This window comes from Schistocerca serialis, chromosome 2 (assembly GCF_023864345.2).
Source record: "Schistocerca serialis cubense isolate TAMUIC-IGC-003099 chromosome 2, iqSchSeri2.2, whole genome shotgun sequence".
Classification (NCBI taxonomy): domain Eukaryota; kingdom Metazoa; phylum Arthropoda; class Insecta; order Orthoptera; family Acrididae; genus Schistocerca; species Schistocerca serialis.
The window spans coordinates 174,166,055-174,178,307 of record NC_064639.1 but is presented as its reverse complement, the minus strand read 5'-3'; the positions used below and the strand labels follow the sequence as shown (position 1 = coordinate 174,178,307).

The 12,253-nt window shown below is 38.4% G+C and overlaps 1 protein-coding gene across 1 annotated transcript in view; it reads left to right on the top strand.

Moving 5' to 3' along the window:
- LOC126455831 (neutral ceramidase-like) overlaps nt 1-12,253 on the top strand; it is a 205,711-nt gene that overhangs the window by 51,013 nt on the left and 142,445 nt on the right. Inside the window, exon 4 of the mRNA XM_050091593.1 lies at nt 8,384-8,582. Within this exon, the coding sequence (XP_049947550.1) occupies nt 8,384-8,582 (199 nt within the window). The remainder of the gene's footprint in view (nt 1-8,383; nt 8,583-12,253) is intronic.

Below are 12,253 nucleotides of genomic sequence, written 5' to 3'. Positions count from 1 at the left end.
CCTGCTGTCAAAACAAACTGCAACAAATACTTAAATAACTACATAGCATAAATACATAACTTCAACATTATCCTCTTCTGTAAAGAAAAAAAAATTTCATTATCAATCACTTCATTATCCATATTATCATCATCACCTGTAAAGAAAAACTTCATTATTCATAATACCATATCCTTCATCATTATTCATCAGTATTCATTATCATCTGCAAAAAATCACTTCATTACTCATTATACAACTATTCCCTATCTCTAGCATATTTCATCACTAAAACTAAGATGTGTAGTTCTGTCTGACAGCCTGCATCAATCACCTTGTATTCTGAAAGAAAAAATTAGTTAAGACTGCTATTCTACGATGAGTATCGTATATTCTTGTTAATCCTGATCATAAAGTTATTGCATCTCCTTTCGTTTATTCCGTAGGTGAAATTCCCATTTCTGTTGAATTTATTTCTTACAATCATCATTTCTTTCTGAAATTGATGAACAAAGATTAATGTCCTGCATTTAAATCATATACCCACTAAATAATGACTGGTTTATGGTGACACGATTAACCATACAGCATAACATGACAGAAAACGTGATATGTCAAAGACATTGACAGTGTTCAAAGCCAAAATGTACAGAGAATATCACAATGCAGCAGCAAAAAATGTAAAACAGTCACGACGTTGAGATGTCATAAAGCAAAAAAAAAAAAATGTCAAAGTCGACTGGTGTGTGTTATATCTTAACTATTTCACAGTGCATATAAACAAAACTGGAATACAATCGTACATTAAAAAAAATGGAAAATGTGCACGGTCTGATGTGTAACGACAAGAAAAGCGACCTGCTAACCTTACCTTGCCTGGCACTTGCCAAGAAAAAATACAATAATCATCAGTAATTAGTCATGTGAATATAATTGCATAAGTGGTCATAAAAAAAATTAGTAAATGGCATCATAGTGTGTCGAATCATAAGGTGTCTTCATTCAATAAAGGGTTTAATATTTGACCAATGGTGGTTGCCTTTCGATTTTCTGGTTCTCAAAGTTTCGACGTGTACAACATTGGGGTGAGGACTGCTGCGAATCCGATATGGACCTGCGTATAGAAGTTCAAATTTACTGCACTTACCTTTTAATCTGCTGGATAAATAGTGTGTACGTACTAATATTTTCTGTCCAACGTGAAAGTCTCGGCGTCTACAAACCTGTTTTTGCTGTCTTCTCCGGCGCTCTGCGGCACGTTTGATGTTGTTCAGCGCAATGTCAATTATTTCGTGGTGTCTCAGTCGACGACATTTAGGGAAGTTTACTAATTCTTTAATTTTGTTTGGTGGTTCAACGTTTTTCAGTATAACAGACGGAGATAGCATAGTGGATTCATTTGGAATGGAATTAATTACGTCTTGGAATGAGAGTATGTGTGTATCCCAATCAATATGTCTTTTGTGGCAGTATATTCGGCACAGCTTACCAATTTCTTTCATTAACCGTTCACAAGGGTTCGAAGAAGCGTGGTACTTGGATATATAGATCGGAGAAATGTTTCTGGCTCGTAACATGCGTGTCCATACGCTACTACGAAATTGAGATCCATTGTCAGAAATTACTTTCATCACATGCCCTACATGAAATAGAAAATGTTTTACAAATGCTTTCGAAACAGTTTTAGCAGTAGCTTTGCGTAATGGAGTGAAAGTAACAAATTTTGAAGTGAGCTCAACAGCGACAAAGATGTAGCAAAAACCTCTGTTCGTTCTCGGAATCGGACCAAAAATATCTACAGCGGCCATATGTCTTAATTTAACAGGTATAATGGGATATAATGGAGGAATATGTGAAGTGGTGTCTGATTTAGCTTTCTGGCAAATTTTACAAGACGCTAAAACTCGTCGTATACGTTTCTCCATGTTGGTAAAATAACAGTTCTGTCTCAGTATAAGAAAACATTTTCGTGCTCCGTAATGTGCGTAACTTAAATGAGTGTACCAAATTAATTTGTTAACCAGTTCGTCAGGAATGCATAATAACCAATTGTTGCTGTCAGGATGAGAGCGGCGAAACAGAATGTCATTGCGTACAGTGTAATGGTTTCTAATCGTAACATTATTCTTATCTTGCCAAAGGTGTTTAATTTCTTTCCACACATTGTCTTTATTTTGCTCCTTTGCTATGTCCTGTAATGACGATGAAATAAAGTTTTCAAATGCAACTTGCTGAATGTACATGACACTGAAATTTGCTTTGCAGAAGTTGGCTGCTACGTCTTGCTGATTGTTGCTCAGAGAACGCGATAGTGCGTCTGCTATAACATTTTGTGTGCCGGGAATGTGAACTATTGTAAAATTAAATTCCTGTAAATAAAGTTTCCATCTGCTTAATCTGTCGTGAGTGAATTTAGCCGAAAGTAAAAATTGTATCGCTCTGTGGTCTGTGTAAACGGTAGTATGTCTGCCATAAAGAAAGTGTCTAAACCTCGTGAAAGCCCATACAACACATAATGTTTCAAGTTCTGTAACAGAATAATTTCGTTCAGCAGGTGACAAAATGCGACTTGCAAATGTGATGTTTTTAATTACTGTAGAACCATCTTCTTCAATTTCCTGGAAAATGTGTACGCCTAAAGCGGTGTTGGAACTGTCGGTGGCAATGGAAAAATTTCTGGTAAGATCTGGGTGCGATAAAAGTGGAGCATTCAACAAAGCATATTTCAGGTTCATAAATTCAGAGTGTGCTTGCTTATCCCAAGACCAAATACTGTTTTTACCTGTTAATTGGCATAATCTGGGTGTGTCTAATGCAGAGTGATGAATAAATTTACGAAAAAAGTTAATTAAGCCCAAAAAACTGCGTAGTTGCTTTTTCGTCGTAGGAACAGTAATGTCACGTAGAGCTTGAAGTTTTTCCGGATCAGGTGCAATGCCTTCTGCTGAAATTACGTGTCCAAGAAATTTTATAGAAGTTTTGCCAAAGTGCGATTTACTAAGATTAACTGTAAGTCCTTGTGCATGAAAAGTTTGCAACAGTTGTTCTAAAATCACATTGTGTTCAGACCAGTTAGCTTCTGCGATAAGAATGTCGTCTACATACGTCGTAATTCTGTCCTTAAGTTCTGTCGGATGTATTGTGTTCAAACCGCGAATAAAAGCTGCAGAAGAAATAGTTGAGCCGAATGGTAATTTGCAAAATTGATAACAGTCGCCAAAACACAGAAAAGCTGTATATTTTCTACAATTCGGATGAAGTTGAATTTGCCAAAATCCCGATTTCAAATCTAGTGTAGAATAAATAGCTGTACCGTGAAATTTCTGTAAAAGTTCCTCTAGTGTCTGTGGTCGATCTGTTTCATTAATAATAATGTCATAAATGTGACGTGAATCAAGTACAAGGCGAAGTGAGCCATCTTTTTTCTTAACAATATGTAGCGGGTTTATGTACGGACTAACTGCCGGTTCAATAATTCCTTGGTCAAGCATATCCTGCAATTCTTTTTTAACCTGTTCTCTGTGAATATATGGAATGGGATAATGCTTTGCTTTAAATGTGTCGTGCTGTTTCACTTGAAATTCGTACATGAAACCGGACATAATACCAGGAATGTTGTCGAAAACTGGAGCTTGCTGTAAAAGAATTTTGTGTAATTGCGTTCGTTCGTCGTCTGTAGTTGCACTGCTCTCTTTAACCTTATCAGAAATCAATTGCATTACGTCGTAGTCAGCTTCGTCTGGAGTATTATAGTTGTGTACGTACGTATCCATGAACAATGTGGGATTACAGTCTATGTTACGTGTTGCGGAAATGACCTCTGTGCGGTTAATTGTTTGTTCTTCCGCAGATAAAGAGTGCTGAAATTCTAAAGCCAATTGTACATTTTCATCCTTTAACACTAAATAAGAATTTTGAAAATCGATAACTGCGTCGTGTTGTACCAGAAAATTCGTATCTAAAATTACGTCTGTTGTCAATAAAGGAACAATCCAAAAATTAGAGCGAAAAGTATGACCTCCAATACAAAATGATAAATGTATCTGCAATTTAACGTCTACTCCTTTACTCGATACTGCTCCTTTTACTTTTGTTTTGCCTAAAGGTAATGTCGGATAGGTATTCTCTTTGTTGCACTCATTAAAAGTCTCCTCATTTATTACTGATATAGGTGATCCGGAATCGATTACTGCTGAAAATTTCGATGAACCAATTTTAATTTCGATAACAGGATGTGAAATAGTTTTCTGAACAACTGGTCTTTCCTGTAAAAGAGTGTTCGTATGTCGTCAAAAGTAATTACATTTTCACGAACAACATTTTGCGTGTCAAAGGTAGTGCTTGTATTATTGGAAAATGCGTCCTGTACAGTATCTAGTCAGATTCTATCTGACGTGTTATTATTATTAGGAGGATGTTGTGGCATTTCGACTATTTGAACTGTCCTATTACTTCTTCCAGACGTATTACGCTCTGGATGATACCTACTGTCGGGTTCATTCATGAGAATAGGTTCTTGTGTAAAATTTTGCTGTTGGTATGTCCGACTGTTGTTAGATGTACGCTGAAAATTGTTCTCATTATTTTTACGTCTGTCGTAATAGTCATTCCTATACGGTGTATTGCGATAGGAATTGAAATACTGCCTTCTTTGTACGTAGTTGTTTCCTTGCTGCCGTACGTTACTAGTTGTTGTATCAGGGACTATACGTGCTCGCGGCGGAACATTAAAGCCTGGTTGACCTTGTGCATTACATTGTTGGTTATGTATTCCAACCGGCTGACTTTCATGCTGTTGTGGTGGAAAACGTCTATTGTTACCAAAATGTGCTTCCTGTTGCTGAAAATTTTGACGATATTGATAATCTGAATTTTGTCTGTGATTTAAGTTCTGGTAGTTGTCGTTCCTAAAGCGTCTGTTATCTTTCCTATTGAAATTACGTGTCTGATCATAATTACCGTAAGTTTGTTGACCTTGGTTATTATACGAAAAGTTTCTGTTTACAAAAGAATAATCAGATTGCTGTACTTCCAAGAGCTGTAAAAGATCTCTGAATGCTGAAATGTTTTCTTTTTGCTGGCCCGTTAGAAGTGACACTCGTAATGACCATGGTAATTTAGAGATGCATAATTGTATAAGTGCGGATTCACTGTACGGTTCACTTAGGTACTGGTTTTGTTGCACCATGTGCTCAAAAAATTGCATGACACTCGGAAAATTGGAGTTCTCATAATTTGGCAAACTAATTAGTTGATCTTTAATTCCGCGCTGTGTCATCTTCGACCAGTACGCAGATAGAAAAGCATTCTGAAATTCCTCTACTGAGTAGCATTGCCTCGCGATCGGTCTCATACGAGTTGCCGGTTCGCCTTCCAAAAAACTGCAAATAAATTCAAGTTTATGTGTTACAGGCCAAGTCGGTGGAAGAGCAAAGCTAAATTGTTGAATCCAATCCAGTGGGTGAATCTGCGTTCTATCGTTTTTAAAAACTTTAAACTTTCTCACTGACAGAAAATGTTTGTAATCGAAATTATCATCTCTGTGTGATGGAACAGGTTCAGGATCGTAAGAGAATCTATTGAACTGTGGTTGATCGGAATCTAAGGCCCGTACTCTCTGTAGATTACCCAAATTATACGCGCTGCGTGAGTCTGACAAATGTTCATAAACTGGCGTCTGTTGTGGTATGTTATTATTAACTGAAATGTTTTTCATCTCTGTTACTTCTTGTTGTAAACTCGACAATTTTCTACGCAACGTGCTATTAGACGAATCGATCTCATTAATTGTCTGCTGTAAATTTTGAAATTCAGGTGTTTGGTTAAATGAAATCGGTGCAGTATCGTCTGATTTATTATCATTATTACTTTCAATAGCATCAATACGACTGGCTAATTCATCATATTTTTCAGTCAGTATTTTTGCCTGATCATGGGTTTTAGAATCGGACGCATTAATCTGTTTTTGCAACTTACGCGTAGTTTCGCTCAGTTTTTTAACATCAGCTTTGATGACATCGCATTCTTGTGTTAGCTCTAATTGTTCGAATCTGTATGTCACTGTTTGAATATTTACTGTGTGTGTATCTGTTTTTGATTTAAGATCAGAAATTTCATCACGTAATTCCGCGCTCAACTGTTCTATGGTATTAATTTTGTCGGACACTGTAGCAATATTATTGTCTACATACGTCTTCGCTTTCGCGAACATTTTACGTTTGTCTTCTTGTCTTTGTGCAGTGATTGTTTCCATGACTTGTCGTTTTACTTTGTTTTGATCTTGAATAAATTTGCGGAAACGCGTATCACTGTTCTGTATGTGCTGATTAAAGCGCTCGTTATTCTCAGTGTTCTGCTGTTCGAATTTCGCGTCTATCTTTGCGTCCATTGTGCGCGAAAGTTCTACCGTCATTGCTTTAAACTCGTCCCGTAATTGTGTAGCTTTTTCAGAGCATTGTTTAGCGACTCCGCTAATTTTGTCTCTGAGTGTTTCTGTTGCAGCTGTTTGCATTTCCCTTAATTCTTGCGCAACAGACCTAATTTCTTCGCTGCTTTTTTTTGAACAAGCCTCAATTTCCACGCGCAACTGTTCCTTAGTGTCATGGCACTGCGCGGCAACGGCTCTAATTTGTTCACTAAGCTGTCTGGAATTGTCGTCTAATTTTTCATTTAACTGTCTGTTCTGTTCCCTAAGTTGTTTAAAATCTTCACTTTGTTTGTCTAATTTTTCATTCTGTTGTTTGAAATTTTCATCAATTTTATTAAATTTTTTGTCCTGTTCACTAAATTGTTGTTTGAAATCTTCACTCTGTTGTTGTAGCAATCTTCTCATAATTTGTTCAAAGCCAAAGTTAGCGTTTATACTCTCTGTGCTGTTTAGTGGTGGATCTGGAACTCTCTCGCTTACTGTAACCATTTGGTTATTCTGAGATTTAGAAAAAGGTTTGTCAGTCGGATGTACACTGTCAGACACTATTTCGGAATTAAATAAATCCGTCGTACTTTCAGTACACTGTCCATTTTCATTAGAAATATTTGTCTGAACGTTACTTGAATTTTCCAAACCGGGTGTGTTAAGCTGGGTAGCGCTCATTACAATAGAGCGTCCCGCGTCATCAATTGTCGTCAAATTAACAGAAGAGACAATTGAGTTCGTTTGTTCATCGTTAAGATAAAAGTCATCATTAATGGTTGGAATGCACTGATTGTTAGTGAACGCTGGATTGTCATCATTACACTGCGTGTCACATGTCCTATCGGTAACGTTGTCTGAGTCGGTAATTTCGTTCGTAATACCTCGCGATACACTATTCACAGTCTTTCGCGGCAGATTTACAATAGTCACAAATATTCACAAAACAAATAATCACAAATGCAAAAGCAACACACAATTACAACAGAGCAAAGAATTGCCGTTGATCTGTGGAAAGAGAGTCACAAAATTAGTAAAAGCGTTGCGCCAAATCCTAATTATATCTAAGCAAATAAGAGCAGATATCTGACTGTTTTTCAAAAGATTCTGAACGAAATACAATCCTGGACTGGGTGTCGCCAAGTGTAACCTCCCCACAAAAATTTTAAAAGACAATATTATATAGAAATGCTAATGGACATTGCGCTAAGTGTAACCTCTCCACTGAAATTTTTAAAACAGAAATAATAAATGAATGGGAGCCAAACGTAACCTCCCTAGCAATTAAATTTAATGACAATAAAAAATGAGAATCGCAATCTGACCCAAGTATAAGTTCCTCACAAAAAAAATAAAAGTCCATTCAGTGATAAGAAAATCTCAGTAATAATGATAATTCAATTAAACCGAAATATCGGTCTTTGGCCCTGTGCAAAAATCAGAATTAAATTCTTACCTCATTATAACTGCTAGTCAAATTTCTGCTCTTATTCTTGCGCACGGCTTGGAGGAACTGCATTGCAAATAATAATATTCTTTTTTTTTGTAATTTAAGTGAAACTTTTCTTTAAGGGAAGTGGAACGAAATCGTTAGTTCAATTAAATAATTTTTTTTTTTTTTGTAAAAATGCTTTTGAAATCAAAATTATTATTGGGGCACTTGTTGGAGATTAATTACAATAAATAAACTTTACATTATCTGATGATTACCTTAATTAACAATATACCTCATTCAGCATCTTGACCAGTGTTGCCGACAGACTACATCACACAACCGCACTGGGCTGCTACTACTGACCGACTGCTCTGCATGACGACTACTAGCGTACTGCTCTACATGACGACTACTAGCGAACTGCTCGCAACACTCGCGCGGTCAAGCGCAGACTAACCACGATAATAGGCTCTCTGGTCAAAGATTTTAACGTGCCTCACCATCGCTGCTACGTTACATACGTGTTTCAACGTGCTCCTGGTCGTGTGTGTGAGCAGGTACTCACACGACGTGGACAAGACGATGGTGCAGCTGCGGATCGAGACGCCGTCGGGCCGTCCGCTGGGCGCCATCAACTGGTACGCCGTCCATCCCACGTCCATGAACAACACCAACTCGCTGGTTTCCAGCGACAACGTCGGCTACGCCGCCATACTCCTGGAGAAGCAGTTCAACGGCGGGGCCATGCCGGGAAAGGTGAGCGAGCATGTCTGCTTAATTTAAGCTGCGGAACCACTAGGGCGTAAGGCGCGAACCACATTACCGCGTTCTCTGTTAGACAGTGCATCAAGTACCGTCTCACGATCCGACCAGCGCAAAATACAGTATAAGCCCTAAGTGACACATGCAACGAATAAATGTATAGCTCTCACTCTTCGCCAAAATTGTGAAGAAAAATATTTTATTTATTTGTTTACACGGGTGATAAACTTTATTAAAAGGTATAATCAAATGCAATACACAGCGTGTTGCATCATGAATAGACAATATTTTAGGAAGTGGTTGTATACAAAAATTAGAATAAAAGTTTTCAATTTTTATTGCTTACAGAGATACAGCTTTTAGAATGTAGCCCAAACAAACAGCCACAGAAGGTGTTCAGCAGAGGGAAAATAATTAAGTTCGAAGTTAAGCTACATAAATTTAGCATTTGAGAAATCTTTGACGCAGGGGGATCGTAAAACATAACGCCGTTTGAGCCTCGTACAGATTCCCGTATGGAGGACATAGTGATAGACATCCCTGGGGTTGTGAAGCAGCTGAATTGGTTGAAAATAAATAAATCGCCAAGTCCTGATGGGATTCCAATTTGGTTTTACAGAGAGTACTCTACTGCATTGGTCCCTTACTTAGCTTGCATTTATCGCGAATCTCTTGCCCAGCTTAAAGTCCCGAGCGACTCGAAAAAAGCGCAGGTGAAGCATGTATATAAGAAAGGTAGAAGGACGGAGCCTCAAAATTACAGACCAATATACTTAACATCGGTTTGTTGCAGGATTCTCGAACATATTCTCAGTTCGAATATAATGAATTTCCTTGAGACAGAGAAGTTGCTGCCCATGCATCAGCACGGCTTTAGAAATCATCGCTCCAGCGAAACGCAACTCGCCCTTTTTCCACTTGATATCTTGCGAACCATGAGTGAAGGGTATCAGACGGATGTCATATTCCTTGACTTCCGGAAAGCGTTTGACTCGGTGCCCCACTGCAGACTCCAAACTAAGGTACGAGCACATGGGATTGGTTCCCAGGTATGTGAGTGGCTCGAAGACTTCTTAAGTAATAGAACCCAGTACGTTGATCTCGATAGTGAGTGTTTATCGGAGGCGAGGTTATCATCTGGCGTGCCCCAGGGCAGTGTGGTAGGTCCGCTGTTGTTTTCTATCTACATAAATGATCTTTTGGATAGGGTGGATAGCAATGTACGGCTGTTTGCTGATGATGCTGTGGTGTACGGACAGGCGTCGTTGTTGAGTGACTGTAGGAGGATACATGATGACTTGGACAGGATTTGTTATTGGTGTAAAGAATGGCAGCTAACTCTAAATATAGATAAATGTAAATTAATGCAGATGAATAGGAAAAAGAATCATGTAATGTTTGAGTACTCCATTAGTAGTGTAGCGCTTGACACAGTCACGTCGATTAAATATTGCTGCAGAGCGATATGAAGTGGGACAAGCATGTAATGACAGTTGTGGGGAAGGCGGATAGTCGTCTTCGGTTCATTGGTACAATTTTGGGAAGATGTGGTTCATCTGGGAAGATGTGGTTTATCTGTAAAGGAGACCGCTTAAGAAACACTAATACGACCTATTCTTGAGTACTGGTCGAGCGTTTGGGATCCCTATCAGGTCGGATTGAGGGAGGACATAGAAGCAATTCAGAGGCGGGCTGCTAGATTTGTTACTGGTAGGTTTGGTCATCACCCGAGTGTTACGGAAATGCTTCAGGAACTCGGGTGGGAGTCTCTAGAGGAAGGGAGGCGTTCTTTTCGTGAATCGCTACTGAGGAAATTTAGAGAACCAGCATTTGAGGCTGACTGCAGTACAGCAACTTAAATTTCGCGGAAAGACCACCAAGATAAGATAAGAGGGATTAGGGCTCGTACAGAGGCACATAGGCAGTCCTTTGTCCATCGTTCTGTTTGGGAGTGGAACAGGGAGAGAAGATGGTAGTTGTAGTACAAGGTACCCTCCGCCACGCACCGTATGGTGGATTGCGGAGTATGTATGTAGATGTAGATGTAAATACCACCTCTGAGTTCACTATACTTTCGAATTCTCTCGACAAAAGCACGTGTAGCTCTTCTGAGGGCGCCATGGCAATCTTTTAGAAGTCCAACACTATTCATAATCTGAAATCTCAATTCATCTCTTGAGTGTTTTTTATCTTTTGTTTGTAGACTTCGTCTTTCAACCATCCCGACAAATATCTAAAGGGGTGAGGTCCGGGGACCAAGGTGGGCAAGAGATGTGACCATGTCTGCCTATTCATCTTCCGGGGAATGTTAGGTTTTGATCACTGGTGCACACGGCACGAATAGCAATGTTGCTCTCTCTGTTGCGTCCACTGTGCGAGAGCGTGAATTAGATCGCGCCTCACTATACGACGGACGGGAAACGCGGCCTGTATTTTGAGGGCGTCGCACACGAATTCTTGTCAGCGGACTTCGTGACAAGAAGGTGGCCGCTTACGTGTGCCATAGGCATTACTTACAAGGTGCAATGGACAGTGAAATACTTCTTACTCTTCTGCAAAATTATGAAGAATGGTGTCATGATATTTATTTATTAACTCGAGTCAGAAGCATCATTAAAGGTATAGACGGACACAACATATACCTAAAATAAAACAAACTATAGGTGTAAAAACAAAACATTAGATCAGAAGCAAATGGGAATATAAAGACATAACGAAATAAATGGATGAGCCGCTTGAGACACGATATCTCTTTCATTTCGTGAATGGTTCTAGATATCCAAACGAGGTTTTCGACAAATGATAGTACGCATGTAACTGTACTGTATGGTTAATACTAGTAACACTGTCAGTCCAGCAGGAATATTTCTTTTAAAATGGAACCGTCGAAGTTTTAATCACATACGAAAGCCCTTGAAAAGACGAGTACAGTGATATCATGTTTGTTAATAGTGGCAATGAAACTTTTCTCAAAAACAACCGAAAAAGTGGTTGAACTGAAAGGCAAGGTGGTCGATATCGCATATTCCATTAGAAACACCTCTAACTGGGGCAGTGAATGAAAATACAATCTTTTTGCGTAAACATATTATTGTCATATCTCATATTAAATGATTATAGTATGATTATTAAGCTCTTGTTGGTTATTCAGTATCGTTAACACTTTTTCTATGGTTAATCTCTGTGCGTAAAAGCAAATATTCTGACAGATTCCATAACTCTTCACCCAGCCCAAACCACAATCGATACATACTTGCAGCTTGGAGAGGGTGCTAATCTTATACTGTAGGCATCGTTTAAGACGGGATTTTTCGAAATTTCATCGCGAATTTATTCAAAAAAGTTATGAATGTTTTTTAAAAAAAATATATCTCTATTAGTGCAATTTTGAAGCTGTAACAATGAAAACTGGTGTTCGTTTTCTCCGTCAGAATAAGTATTTCGGCATTTTTTGAAATTCAACTTCCAAGGCGCTAAAACAGTGGGTGAATATTTTTATTACAATAAATTGGTATTATAGAACGACTAAAGTATTTTTAAAGGTACATCTATCAGAACTGGTATTTCACTTCTCAGATCGAAATAAAGAAAAATACGTGTTTCAGTGTTTTTACAAATTCGACCGCTGACGGGGTGAAGTAGTGAATGAAAAGTTTTGTGTATAT